The 15,512-nt window shown below is 37.8% G+C and overlaps 3 protein-coding genes across 3 annotated transcripts; 2 read left to right on the top strand and 1 right to left on the bottom strand.

Annotated features, from left to right (window-relative positions):
• Positions 1-204: 204 nt before the first annotated feature.
• On the top strand, positions 205-1,706 carry LOC132903762 (uncharacterized). Its single transcript, XM_060952794.1, has 3 exons — positions 205-424; positions 597-813; positions 988-1,706. The coding sequence occupies exons 1-3, from the start codon at positions 233-235 to the stop codon at positions 1,608-1,610; spliced, it is 1,032 nt and encodes a 343-aa protein (XP_060808777.1). The 5' UTR covers positions 205-232; the 3' UTR covers positions 1,611-1,706.
• Positions 1,707-1,824: 118 nt separating this feature from the next.
• LOC132903725 (uncharacterized) lies at positions 1,825-6,162 on the bottom strand. Its single transcript, XM_060952580.1, has 4 exons — positions 5,943-6,162; positions 5,186-5,641; positions 4,950-4,970; positions 1,825-2,506 (listed from the first exon to the last, which is right to left on the bottom strand). The coding sequence occupies exons 1-4, from the start codon at positions 6,068-6,070 to the stop codon at positions 1,825-1,827; spliced, it is 1,287 nt and encodes a 428-aa protein (XP_060808563.1). The 5' UTR covers positions 6,071-6,162.
• A 1,900-nt stretch (positions 6,163-8,062) lies between these two features.
• Positions 8,063-10,082, top strand: LOC106135374 (uncharacterized). Its single transcript, XM_013335656.2, has 2 exons — positions 8,063-8,389; positions 9,912-10,082. Exons 1-2 carry the CDS (start codon positions 8,198-8,200, stop codon positions 10,080-10,082), a joined length of 363 nt encoding a protein of 120 aa, XP_013191110.1. The 5' UTR covers positions 8,063-8,197.
• Positions 10,083-15,512: the final 5,430 nt, after the last annotated feature.

The raw sequence follows: 15,512 nt of genomic DNA, 5'->3' as shown, positions 1-15,512 counted from the left end.
GTGGATACATATTTACTATTTACTAAAAAACCTTTATTTCAGTAATAAAATAAAGTTTAGCAAATTTTAAAGCTATTTTTCAAATATTATTTGAATAGCGCACAAAAACAGTACGCCACTGTCATGGCGTCGGCTATGACGTCACGTTTAGGTAAACACGTCAATGTCATTGCATTGTTCATTTCAATTCATATGTGCATTGAAGAAAGCAAACATATTTCGTGTGTTAAAAATGAATTCTAAAGTTTATAAGTGGTGTGCAGTACCTCAGTGCAAAAACACATCCATAAAAACACCCAACAAGGTGTTTGTACATGTTCCAAACAAAAACATAATGAGAGTTAAATGGTTAAAGCTCGCACGGCGAGACCCGAACGACGTAGTCACGAATTCGCCACTTTATTTCTGTGAGGACCACTTTGATGTAAGTATATTATCATTATATTGATAGGTTTTAAACTCAAAATGTTTGTTTGACGTGAAAAAGTTCACATATCCAGGCTATGGAAGTAGTTGAGGTTATGTTTGTTTTGGTCTAGATTATCAACATCATCATTCTTACTATCAATTTTAATTATTTACTTTTCATTTTTCAGTTACCTAATGATATGGAAAATTACATGCAATATCATGTGATGGGGTCCGTATCACAAGTACGTATGATACCAGGATGTATGCCCAAAAAATTTATATGCCAATCAGACAGGAAAACTCGAACATCTGAGACAACAGAGCGACCCTACATTGCTACATTAGAAGAAAAAGATACAGTTACAAAACAATCAAGTTCTGAAGAAATTGCCAGTACTTCAGGTATATATTTTATTAACTTATTTACTAGAGTAATATAGCATTGAGAAATGTTAATTTTATTTTCAGAATTATTAATTAGATATATTATTGGTACACACAAAACTACATAGATTTTTTCTGTGATAGTATTTGTGTTTAAATATATTGCACTTAAGAAAACCATTTGTTTTTCAGTTCAGGAAATGGTTGAAGAGGTTTCCTTATCAACACCAAAAGTGTTGAATAAATCAGTTCAAGTAAACTTTTGTAGAACATTCAGAAGCAAAGCTAACCAAACAGAAGTTAGCTCGGTAAATCAGATGACATCACCATTGAAGCCGTTTCTACATTCTGTCTCTACATCACCATTCAAAATCATGCATAGTTATAATAATAACCCATCAAGAGCAAGAGTAGATGCTTTGAGTAAAATAGTAAAAAAAAAGACCAAACAGTCACTATCTGTTTGGTCTTTTTTTTATACTCCCTCTGTAACTCGCACAGAATCATCATCAGTTAAATCTTTTCAAATAGAATTTACATCTGACTGTAGCGAGATGATGGAGGATGACAAAAGAGAAGAAGATTTAAATGCTTTAGAGTCTACCTTGAAGAAAATTAAACAACGCCCCCATTCTTATATTGGCATTCCTTTATGTTGTTATTACTTAGTTAACTTGATCCAAGAACACACAAATATACCATATAACCATATTTTACTATGTCTTATGAAAATTAGATTAAATAAATCATTTCATGAACTTGCTGATGACTTTGGCATTGATAGAAGTTATCCAAGCAAAAGCTCAGTTAACTAAATCTGAAGCAAAAGAAACGAAACAAATAGCTAGCTTACGAATCCACATTGAACGGGTGATAAGACGGTTACGTGAATTTAACATGTTAAAACCACATGCATGTCTTAACTTAAATTTGGTTAAAGTTCTAGATGATGTTATTACTATAGCTTGTGGTTTGATTAATATACAAGATTCTCTGATTAAATGAAACACATGAAACATTTATGCATTTTTATTTTATACTTTTAAGTAACAACGGATACACATGGGATTTCCAAAATCTAATAAAACTTTCAAGAAAGCCTGACATAAATTGATTGTCATAGGTTATACATAAAATTTCTACTTTTTTATTAGTGGAAAAATCTGGGTGTGCAACACAAAAGTAACACTGTCTTAGACCACTTAAGTACATTTGCATTTGTATCTGGGCAAAGCATTTATTGCTGGGTTTTCCATTTTTTATGTAATTGAGGTAGGTTTTGTTGCTTACAGGACATTTGATCTCCACAATGCTATCTTGACATATTCCATCAGGGGAGCCTGCCAACATGGGATATTTTTGAGCTATGAATAACCCACAATTCTTGATTTTATTTCCTAGTTTTTTGCTAACTATTTCTCGTACTTCATTTTCTAAATATCTACCCCGTTTCATTGCTGGTGTGTCTGGTATCTTCCCTCCCATAATAATAGAAATCAGAGTGCCATCATCAGTCTGGCACCGACTCACTTCATAGGCTCTGGAAGCTGTTACCCTACCATACCTCAATTCGTACCAAAGTTTATTTTTGAACTGGTCCCTGGTTTCATTTTCAATCTTGTTGATTATATCAATTGTCAAATTCACTTTTCTTAAAAATAACTCACAGCACTCTTCTTTATATTTAAGCACAAGTTGGTGCATTGAGACGCTAAGTAAATCATCACAATTATAATCTAGCTCTCTGTGTAAGAGAAGTATTGAAAGTTACCAAGCCAAATGAGAAGATTATTATGTTAGGTGATTTTAATGGATGGGTGGGTGTAAAGCGTGATGGATATGAAAAGGTGCTTGGTGCGTTTGGTGACGAAAAGGTGAATGATAATGGAAGAAGTGTATTAGAAATTTGTCTAGAGTGGGATCTTTTTGTGTCGAACTCAATGTTTCAACATAAAGAGATCCACACCTATACAAGAGTGGAAGGTATTTTAAAAAGTATGATAGACTTTGTGATTGTGGATGAAAGATTGAAGAACAAAGTGCTGGATACCCGTGCATATCGCGGTGCTGGCATTGACTCGGACCATTTACTGGTGATATCCCGGATAAGGGGTATCTTCAATCGCTGGCGGCACAGGGTAAGGGAGCAAACCAGCGCTTTGGAAAGAGTGAAAGTAGAAAATTTGCAAGATATGGATGTAGGTAACAAGTATATTAATAGACTGAAGGATGAAATTGAAGATTTAGATGAGAGGAGCAATATTGAAGATGGATGGAAGGAATTTAAAGAAAGAATTGTGAAAGTAGCTGTTGAAGTGTGTGGTGTAAGTAGAAGAAGGAAAGGGAAAAATCACAAAAATGCGTGGATGAGTAAAGATGTGCAAGAACTTGTGCGATTAAAGAAGAAAGCATGGCTGGATTTGTTAGCAGCAAAAGCTAACTTAAGAATGCAAGAGGTTATAGATGAGGATGTGAATGAAGCACGTAAGGAATATAAAAAAATGAAAGATTTGGTTAAGAAAGCTGTAATTAGAAAGAAAGAAGAGTATAAAGAGGATTTTGATAAAAGGCTATCAGAAGACTTTCAGTCAAATCTGAAAGTATTCTGGAAATCCGTAAGGTCAGCCCGAGGAAAAACTATAACCAGAGAGCTGACTAGGATCAGATGCCAGGATGGTAGCGTTGTGAAAGGAGAAGAATGTGTGCTAAAGATATGGAAGGACTATTTTGAGAGTTTATTTGAAAAAAAGGAAGAAAATAAGAAAGAGTTCTGCTATAGCGAAGAAAAAGAGAATGAGATGGAAGGCGAAATTGAAATGTTTGAAATTGTGGAAGCACTTAAGAGTATGAAAGCGGGTAAGGCTGCCGGGTATGATAGAGTGTCGGTCGAGATGCTTAAAGCAGGAAAAGGCGTCGTAGCTAGACAGTTGTACTGCCTTTTCAATTTGTGTTGGAGAAGCGGCCGAGTACCAAAAGATTGGTGTAAGGCTGTTATTGTGCCACTTTACAAAGGAAAAGGGTCACAACTGGACTGCAAAAATTATCGTGGTATAAGCCTGCTTAGCGTCGTCGGCAAATTGTATGCTAAGGTATTGATTAATAGAGTCAGGAATGAAACTGATGACAAAATATGGGATGCTCAAGCGGGATTTCGAAAGGGAATGGGATGTACTGATCAGGTCTTTTCTTTGCGGTGCATAGCCGAAAAGTTTTTGGCCAAGAGTCAAAAAGTCTATTGCACATTCGTGGATTTGGAAAAGGCCTATGACAGAGTTGAGAGGAATGAATTGTGGTCAGCACTTTCTATGCATGGGGTGAGCAGTCTCTTGATACGAGCACTGAAATCCTTATATGAGGATTCGAGTGCTTGTGTCAGGATAAACGGAGCGCACACTGAGTGGTTTAAGATTGAGAAAGGTGTTAGGCAGGGATGTGTTGCGTCACCGTGGCTGTTCAACCTATTTATGGATAGTTGTTTGACAGGTTTGAAAGAGTCTGAAAGTGGATTAAGGATGAATGAATTACTCGTCAAATGTCTGCTCTATGCCGACGATCAGGTTATACTGGCGTCATCAGCGGAGGAGTTACAGGAGATGGTAAACTGTATGCATGAAGCTTTAAAAGAGAAAGGAATGAAAGTGAACGTAAGTAAAACTAAAACACTGGTCTTTGAAATGGAGAAAGAAATGACAGTATGTAATATTTTGATTGGAGGAGAAAAAGTTGAGCAAGTGAAAGAGTTTGTATATCTAGGATCAAAGTTTACATCAGATGGCAAGTGTGATAGTGATATTGAAAGGAGAGTGAACGCGGGGAACATGGTGAATGGAGCTTTGCATGCCTTTATGAGCAGTCAGAAACTATCCAAAAAGGCTCAACTGGCTGTGCACAGGGGCGTGTTGGTCCCGACATTAATGTATGGGAGTGAAAGTTGGGTATGGCAAAAGAAGCACGAAAGCAGAATAAATGCAGTGGAAATGAGAGCGTTAAGGAGTATGTTGGGTGTGAAATTGAGTGACCGGATAAGGAACAGCGTGATAAGGGAATGTTGTGATGTGAAAGAAGATGTAGTTACAGGAATAGAAAAGGGTATGTTGAGATGGTTCGGTCATGTGGAGAGGATGAATGAAAACAGGTTGACTAAGCAGATATACAAGGAGAGTGTGGAGGGAAAGGTCGGGGTGGGAAGACCTAGACGAACATATCTTGATCAAATTAAGGACGTCCTGGTGAAGGGTCAGGTCAAAAGTGCCCGAAACCGCCGAGCTTGCATGAAGAGAGTTATGAATGTGGATGAAGCAAAGGAAGTATGCAGGGATCGTGGCAAGTGGAAAGAGGTAGTCTCTGCCTACCCCTCCGGGAAAGAGGCGTGAGTTTATGTATGTATGTATAATCTAGCTGATGTTTTAGAAGCTCGCAGTTGTTAACTTTTCTCTTTTTTCCTTCTTCTAAAAATTTTGCCAGAACTATAGAGTTAGAAGGCAATAGAGGGCTACCTTTAGATAAATCTTTTGAAGATACAAATTTCAAGGAAGTGCCAACTCTTGATAGCTTTGATTTCCGCCAGTAACATAAAACTTCTGTGCAAGAAGGTTCTTCGCTTCGCCTATGGACCCACATAAGCAGAGCCATGGCATGCTTACATCCGCCTTGGGCAGCAACACAATCATGGCATTGGATTGATACTACTTTTTCTTCATTTTCATCAACCATCAATGTAACAGCATATAGTTTTGCATGGACTTTATGCTCTGGGCAAATCTTGCACTTTACCATACAAATATTTCCTTCCCGTTTAAGTTGCACATAGCTGATTGCATCATCCCCATATGATGGTCTTGAAGACCTAAAATAATTGAAATTAATTAGAACAAATACCTACATGTACAATGACTTGGTGAATATGATATTAGATAGATGTTTACTATGAGAAAAAATACTAGTAGGTGCTTCACGCTTCAAAAATAAACAATGATATTTAACAATGAGTTTTATTAGTATGACTAACCTATTTTCAATGTGATTTGACAAGTTCAAAGTAAAAATAACCTATGAAAATGAAAGTAAAATAAAATAAGCTCCTGATTTCAAAACGAGTTGATTACAGGTTTTAAGTTGTATTCAGTGTTAAATTTAAATTTACTTACAAGGAGGTTTTCACGTTTCTAAACTCAGACGAGCAAAATTCTTTATTATTTGCGAGGAAATCTCCCAACATCATTATGTCAATCCTTGGCAAATTTGAGTCGTTTGCCTTAAGAAAGCCCGGTTCCATTGTTTTAGAGTCGAGTTAAGACGACAATTCACACTTATACTAATAAAAAGACAATCCAAATGCGATGCGTACTAAAGAAAAAGTCAGCTGAACTTACAATACAACAACAAAACACAACAGTAGTGAGTGAAGTAAAGTTGGTTTACATTACCGTGACGTCATGCGCTGTGATTGGTGTTTCGGTTAACATGGCCGATTGCAGTATTTTACCCTTTTATTTTGTTAAAAATATACATAATATGAATAATTTCATTAAAACTGGATACTATATTAGAATCCTTTAGTTATTTTCTTTACGCAAACCATTCATCCACCGATTTTTTTAACCCTGTCGTCATGCCTATTCTATCTAAAAGCCAAATAGCTGAACGTGGCCTATCAGTCTTTACAAGATTGTTGACTCTGTCTACCCCGCAAGGGATATAGACGTGATTATATGTACGTATGTATGTAGCCTTCGTAAGTATTTCCAATAACACGCAAACGGAGTGGCGGGCGTTAACTAGTTGATAACAAACAAATAACAACTTATTACTAAGAAACGGGAACAAGATCGGTTGACCAAATGTCACGATTAATATAGGACAGTATACAAAGAAATTTTTTTATACACTAGCGACCCGCCCCGGCTAATCACGGGTAGCATTTGAAGATATAAAACTTACTCAGAAAGCTCTCTGCAATATTTCAATCAGGAACATAATCGTTCCTAATTTTCCGAGATTAGCACGTAGATACATACAGACAGAAAATAGGAGGACTTTTGTGTAAGTGGTGGCGAAACTCGCCTATGTACCTAAAATCAAGCGTGTTTCTCGGAGGGATAGGCAGAAACTACATCCTACCTCATGCCATGATCCCTGCATTGTACTGCATGACGTATGTGTGACAAGTCACACAGGTCAGGGTCAGGTCAGGTCAAAAGTACCCGAAACCGCCGAGCTTGCATGAAGAGAGTTATGAATGTGGATGAAGCGAAGGAAGTATGCAGAGATCGTGGCAAGTGGAAAGAGGTAGTCTCTGCCTACCCCTCCGGGAAAGAGGCGTGATTTTATGTATGTACGTATATGTGTTACGCTTTTACGCCTAAACCACGTATGATGAAATTAGGTAAAGAGATAAAACTTGACCCTGACGATATAAAGATAAAAATGAAACGCGAGCCAATGGACTGAAATCTGAGGACGCCGAAAACCGGACCAAGTGGTGAGAGAAATGGGAAGGCGGACCCCGGGTCCCGAAACACTTCTGTGGAGGGTGCGACCGGGAACACGCTGAGATGAGAGAGAGAGCTATAACAGATATCTCTGATGAAGAACATTGACTTAGAAACCATGTTGATGAAAGTCGCGAGCAGAAGTTACAATTTTATGAAAAGACAATTATTTATCCATTGCATTTAAGTGTTATTGTTAAAAAGGAACCGTTAGAAACGTACCATGCATACATATCAACATCTTCATCCCTTACGAAGTAGACAGAGCCAACAGTCTCGAGAAGACAGAAAGGCCACGATCAGTTGTAAAACGCTATGTCGTTAAAGGTAAGCTCTTTATTTAATTAAATCTTATTTGAGAGAATATTAACATTAATATTATTATTTTAACATCAAACAAATATACAAAGTTACATCATCATAACTAATAAATGATATATGTACCTATCTACTAAAACCATAAACCTACACATATATTAACCTAAGAAATTGATTATAAATACTAATATTAAATAAACAATATAATTAAGACTTAGAACTACTTAATGTGTGTGTGTATTCCAGCTTCAAATTAAAAAAAAAGATACTATCCATCTATTTAACTTAGGTGCGAAACATGCATTCATTTTAAACTAGTCATTCCTCTTAACTCATTGACAAAGGAAGTTCTAAATCAATAATTGGAACAAACAGATAAAATTACGTCATCACTGACTCAATTCAAGGAAAATCCTTACTTGGACACAGAATCTTGTCACCATACTGACCTTAGTATATCGACCTCAATGTAATCTTGTACGCATACCAGCATACTCGTCAATTCGATTTATTTAGCCACTTATATTTAGAAACATCTGCTAAAAATTGTCATTTATCACTTTTATAGAAATAAAAAAATAAACAAATTGACAATGAAGTTGATAATTTTAAGTTTTTTCATCATATTTTCTTTATATCAAGTGACTTGTTATAATTATGTGTTTGGTAATGTTTTGGATCGTGTCGTTTTGGAGAATATAACGAATGTTCAGTATAATGCCATACCTTTTATAAAACGTGTGAAAATGTTCTTCTATAACAATCCGTCCAATAGGATTATAGCGGTAAGTTATTTTTAAATCAACTTGAAAATTGGAGGTTTTCAATTCTGTTATTTATCTACTGTGGCGACATAAAGTATGCGCCACAAGTCACACAAATAAAAAATGACAGATATTATTTTTATTGTCAATTATATTTATTTTATGTCGTATTTTTTATACTAAGTAATTTTAAACTGATTATTTCTCTACTCTTCGAATTTTTCCGCGTAAACTTATTTGCAGGCAAACTCATGCCTTGAGTTCATTCAAATGACGATAACTTTTTTTTTGTGAACCGATTTTGATGTAACAAACTTTAAATGTTTTTCTGAGTTAAACAAAGCAAATGGTGAAAGTGCTAAGTAAATCGGTTGAGTACTTTCGGAGATAATCGTGATCATACATAAAGACAGACAAAAAATAAAAAAAAAATATGCTTTCTGTTATTCATTCTGAGTGTCCCTCTATCCATTTCAGTCAAAAATACTAAATGTACAGACAAAATATTTTTACTGTTTTATTATATGTATAGACTATACCTACTGTCCCGACAAACGTTGAATGTTTCGCCATATAAATAATTTTTAAGTAATTTCTAGTTAAAAAAAATGTTAAGAGCAGACAACCCTTATCACTGAGGGGAATGAAAAAAAGATGTCGGCCGATGCTCAGACCTACTCAATATGCTCACAAAATTTCATGAGAATCGGTCAAGCCGTTGCGCAATTTATACTTTTCGCTGTTAACGATTAATAGCGTTGCCTGATTTTGTTCTTGTGACTTGTGGCGTATAGATGTCGCTACGCACACATTTGTATGCATTATTTCTGTATTGACGGCCTCTGTGGCGCAGCTGTAGTAAGCTTGTCTGTGACGACGGAGGTCCCGAGTTCGAATCCCGGCCAGGGCATGATGAGAAAAGAACTTTTTCTGATTGCCCTGGGTCTTGTATGTTTATCTATATAAGTATTTATTATAAAATATAGTATCGTTGAGTTAGTATCTCGTAACACAAGTCTCGAACTTACTTCGAGACTAACTCAATCAGTGTAATTTGTCCCGACTATATTTATTTATTTATAATCACGTCTATATCCCTTGCGGGGTAGTCAGAGTCAACAGTCTAATAGTCTACGTTCAGTTGTTTGGCTTAATGATGGAATTACGATTCAAATAGTGACAGGTTGCTAGCTTCAATCGCTTTCCAAAAGAATACCAAGTTTATTACCCTATCCCTAAGTCGCCTTTTACGACATCCATGGGACAGATATGGAGTGATCCTATTCCAAACGATGGAATTCAGATTCAAATAGTGACAGGTTGCTAGCCTCAATCGCTTTCCAAAAGAATACCAAGTTTATTACCCTATCCCTAAGTCGCCTTTTACGACATCCATGGGACAGATATGGAGTGATCCTATTCCAAACGATGGAATTCAGATTCAAATAGTGACAGGTTGCTAGCCTCAATCGCTTTAAAGAAGAATACCAAGTTTATAAGCCTATCCCTTAATCGCCTAATAATATTTATTTTCCTTCATCAGGGTATCCAAGCTCTGGACAAGCTGCACAGCCACTCCAGCATCAACATCACAGCCGGCGGGGTGGGCTACTCCTACGTGAACCTTCGTCTGAAGAGCGACAGAGGAACAGGTCTGGATTACGAGATCGGCATTTACACCAGCGACCCGAGATATAATAACTTCAATGGTTAATAAATACTTAGTTTAGTTTTAAACTTTGTTTCATTTTCATTCATTTGGTCGGTACAGATCAGCCTTTAGTCTTTTTAAGCGCTGTCTACCTCATATAATCACGTCTATATCCCTTGCGGGGTAGGCAGAGCGACAGTCTTCAAAAGACTGAAAGGCCGCGTTCAGCTGTTTGGCTCAGTGATAGAATTGAGACTCAAATAGTGACAGGTTGCTAGCCTATCGCCTAAATTAAGAATCCCAAGTTCTTAAGCCTATCCCTTTTAGGACATCCATGTGAACGAGATTGAGTGGTCCTATTCTTTTTTTATTGGTGCCGGGAACCACACGGCTACCCCGCAAGGGATAAGGTGGGTATTAGAGTGTACCTAAAAGTCGGTTTCTTAGCAAGTTTAATTTAAAGCACCCTTTGCAGAGACAAACATAACTTTGGGATTCTTCATTTAGGCGATGGGCTAGCAACCTGTCACTATTTGAATCTCAATTCCATCATTAAGCCAAACAACGTGGCCTATCAGTTTTTTCAAGACTGTCGCTCTGTCTACCCCGCAATGGATATAGTCGTGATTATATGTATGTATGTTTGCAAGTCGCGGGCAGCAACTCTTTCTAAACAAATTTACTTCACACAGCACGGTCGATAATAATATAATTTCAAAAGTCTTGTCATTAATATTAATTAAAAAACTTCTGCAGTCATATTTACAAATAATTAAATCATTGATACGACTGTAATTATGCTCAGAAGTTTGTGTTGTGTTCGAAAGTTTAAAATGAACCACAGATTTAAAAAAAACAAATTCAAAGATTTAAAAAAAACAAAATGTAGGTGTAAAAATGAGCAGGAGTAATATTATACTTAGGTATGGGTTCCAGAACTTTAGAATAGAACTACTCAATATTCCTATGGATGTCGTAAAAGGCGACTAAGGGAATAGCTAAAACACTTCGGGTTCTTGAAGGAGGCGGTATGCTAGCGACCTGTCACTATTTGATAATTAATTCCAGAATTTAACCATACAGCTCTATCTACCCCGCAAGGAATATAGACGCGACGCGAACATGCTGTGAATGGGTTCTTTCTTCGGCAGAGCAATAATGGGTCATCCTAATTTGATATTTTATGTACATACATACATACATATAGTCACGTCTATATCCCTTGCGGGGTAGACAGAGCCAACAGTCTTGAAAAGACTGAATGGCCACGTTCAGCTATTTGGCTTAATGATAGAATTGAGATTCAAATAGTGACAGGTTGCTAGCCCATCGCCTAAAAGAGGAATCCCAAGTTTATAAGCCTATTCCTTAGTCGCCTTTTACGACATCCACGGGAAAGAGATGGAGTGGTCCTATTCTTTTTTGTATTGGTGCTGGGAACCACACGGCACATGTATTTCGTATATATTTTGTTTGTAATATAATGTATTTTCTAGTATGCATGTGCACTTTATCGCACCACCAACTTAAAGTTTTTCTGTTTGGTCAGCTGGTTGACTGGTAGAGAATGCCAAACGGCATTAAGTCCGCCTTTTGAAGGTACATTTTTGTGTTAAAGTTTAAAAATAAATAAATAATATGTACGTATATTGATTGAATCTCCATAAATCACTGAAAATATGTCTTCAATTTTAATAAAATTCTAGGTACTGCGTCTCGTCAATTCCTAGATATTTATAATTACTGCCTGCCTTTAGAATTAATTTTCTAGAAAATTCCATACAAGATGGCCTCTTTACAGGGTAATACTTACATTTTTTTGGTTTCTCTGCAATTATTGGAAATGTCTTAAAACGTATGCATTTTTACTTAATTTATAAATGACTAAATATGCTATCGGAATGCCGCTGTGCCGTGTGGTTCCCGGCACCAATAGAAAAAAGAATAAATAAATAAATAAAAATCGTTTATTTTCAGACAACAAAAGTCCATAGATTTGTTAGTAAAACTTAACCTAAGTTAGTAAATCCGACAGAGACATGAAACATAAAATGAAAATTAAATAGAAACAATAAAAGTGCGAGAGCGATTACAAAGGCGTGTGCGTTTCCCTAATCAATCTCCTCACTAGGCAGACCCATATAGGAGACGTATACCTATCTGCCAACGTTGTCAGTATGCTATTCGGACTACTCCGCACCCTGCGGATCAGCGATGTGGTCTTCTTCCGTATAATTGCAGGAAAACAATCTACTTGATATTCAGCGAACATCGCCGATGCGCTACAGTAACGGGGCAGTCCCAACAACATCCGAAAAACATTGTTATATTGAACACGTAAGGCGTCCAGTGATTTTTTAGTATGACTAGTCCACAGACCTCCCGTGTACATATTCTGGCAGTAGGCTTTAAAGAGGGTGAGTTTGACCTCTTCTGTACAACGGGAAAATCTGCGAGCCAGCATATTTCCTCTGACTGCTAACGCCCTACGCTCCCTCTCAATGTCGGCATCGTCTTTAAGGTCTTCGGCAATTATATGTCCTAAGTATTTAAATTTAGATACGCGTTGAATGTTCATGCCGTTCAGGGTAATATTGTGATTGGTTTCAGGACATTTACCGGCGGCCCCAAAGACCATGTAATCCGACTTTTTTACATTATATATGAGCCCATGCTCCATGGCATATGACTCACACACGCACAACAATTGATTTAAACCGCCCAAAGTCGGGGCAAGCAGTACCATGTCATCAGCATAGTTTATATTGTTGATGCTAACTCCATCAATTCGACATCCAACACGCATACTACTCAGCCCGACAATGAGATCATTGACATATATGTTGAAGAGCGTAGGCGATGTCAGGCCACCTTGTCTTACCCCGCTCTCCAACCTATATGCCCCAGACAGACAGCCAGCCCATTTTACATAATTGGTTATATAATACCAAACTTTTAACAAATTTATTACTTCATCCGGTACACCCCTGTCTTCCAACTTTCTCCACAACTTATCATATGACACTAGGTCAAAAGCCGTAGATAAATCCAGAAAACAGCCGTACACCGGAGTCCGTCGCTTTGTGTAATATTGGATAGTGTGCTTAAGACCTATAATCGCACTCTCGGTGGATAGTCCAGATCGAAACCCGAACTGTGCATCATGTAAGTTAGCAAATTGCTCTAGATAAGAGTTAAGCACACCATCCAACACCTTGGCAATTGTTGTTGCCAACGATATAGGGCGATAGTTTTTGCTATCCGAGACGTCTCCAGTTCTGTTCTTCACAATGGGCATCACGATGGTCTTCAACATTTCTGGTGGCAAATACGAATGACTAATACACATTGTGAACAACAGAGCCAGTACTCTGGGAAGGTGAACACCCGCATGTTTTAAATGCTCTACGCTAATCCCGTCATGTCCAGGAGACTTACCGCCAGCCATATTCTTTAAAGCTTTTCTAACCTGGCCGGCCGACACGCGCAAGCACTGTACCTCTTTCTTGGGGTTGGTCTCCTCGAAAGATTGAACCGAGGGACCCAAAGGTGAATTTACCTGAAAATGAGTTCTGAACATCTCAGCAATATGCGCCGGCTCATTTTTTCCTCCTACACTAGCCGGCAGACCAGGCTGAACATCAAGCTTCCTCGTTGCCTTCCAAAAGCGATCAAACTTTTTGGCAGATCTGTGTTTGGCGAGGATATTCATTTTAAGTTGATCCTGGTTTTGTTTACACCATTTTAATCGACTTTTAAATACTTTGCGAGACTCATGCATAAGCTCATAGATTTTACCGTTTTTAGGCCTATTATAAAGCAGCCACATTTGGTAGTTAAGCCTGGCCAGCTTGTGAGCCTCCTGAACATGCTTATTCCAGCCACATATATGCCTGCCATTGCTTTTCCTTTTAGACCGTCCCTTGTAAGTGTTTTTAGCAGCATTACTTAAGGCACAGATGATATCTTGGTACAAACGGTCGAGCACTAGCTTATGTTCACTGTTGCTACACATTCCGCGGCTACACTCAGTAAACTCGGAAGGAAAATCAATGTCACGCATACTATTATGGCACAGATCATGATACATAGCTGTTTGTGTTTCATCCCGGTCTCCCCATATAACTGTGCTTCGGTGTAGGTTAGGTAACAGTAACGTAGGCCTTACAATGTTTAGATCACATTTAATAATAAGCGGTAAATGATCTGACACAAACACGTCCTCCCTAACCTCAACCTCCACAACAGTCTGCCAAGCTGAGTTCGAAACCACACAGTGGTCCAACCACCTTCGACAGCCATGCGAATCGCTCACATATGTATAAGTATTACTGTCTATGCCTAGTTTTTCTGTATCAGCGCAAACCCAGCTAAGAATAGGACCGCTCTATCTCTTATCCACGGATGTCGTACAAGGCGACTATGTTGTCATGACATATACGTCACGTCTATGTCCCTTGCAGGGTAGACAGAGCCAATAGTCGTCAAAAGACTGAAAGAAACCGTAAAAGACAGAAAAAAAAGCTTAATGATAGAATTAAGATTCAAATAGTGACAGGTTGCTAGCCCATCGCCTAAAAGAAGAATCCCAAGTATATAAGCCTACCCCTTAGTCGCCTTTTATGACATCCATGGGAAAGAGATTCTTTTTTTCTATTGGTGCCGGGAACCGTAAATTTTTTAACTATGCTTAGGTATTTGAATCCCAATTCCATCATTAAACCATACAGCTGAACGTGGCTTTAGATTCTATTCGATATTGCTGGCTCTGTCCACTCCGAAAAAGATAAAGACGTGATTGTATTAATTTCGTGAATACAATTTTTTGAAAACTGAAATATACCGAACGTTTATTCCTCTCCACATAGAGCAGTTTCCGTTCTGTATATAAAGGTAGTTACACATTGCGTTCAATTATACGCGTCTGCTGTATCGTGTACACGCGAACTTATACTACACTAGCTGTGCCCGCGACTCCGTCCGCGTGGAATAGTTATTTTGGGCATCATTGAAGCCCTCAAGGGTAAATAATTTTCACCGTTTTTTTTCACATATTCCATTATTTCTTCGCTCCTAATAGTTGCAACGTGATGTTATATAGCCTAAAGCCTTCCTCGATAAATGGTCTATTCAACACAAAAATAATTTTTCAATTCTACTGCTTCGAATTTAGGTTCCTGAGATTAGCGCGTTCAAACAATCACACAAACAAACAAGCAAACAAACTTTTCAGCTTTATAATATTAGTATAGATACTTACATACATACACAAAATCACGCCTTTTTCCCGGAGGGGTAGGCAGAGACTACATCTTTCCACTTGCCACGATCTCTGCATACTTTCTTCGCTTCATCCACATTCATAACTCTCTTGATGCAAGCTCGGCGGTTTCGGGTACTCTTGACCTGACCCTTTGCCAGGACGTCCTTAATTTGATCGAGACACGTTCGTCTAGGTCTTCCCACTCCGACCTTTCCCTCCACACTCTCCTT

Source organism: Amyelois transitella, chromosome 29, assembly GCF_032362555.1.
Source record: "Amyelois transitella isolate CPQ chromosome 29, ilAmyTran1.1, whole genome shotgun sequence".
Classification (NCBI taxonomy): domain Eukaryota; kingdom Metazoa; phylum Arthropoda; class Insecta; order Lepidoptera; family Pyralidae; genus Amyelois; species Amyelois transitella.
This window is presented reverse-complemented; position numbering and strand designations above follow the sequence as displayed.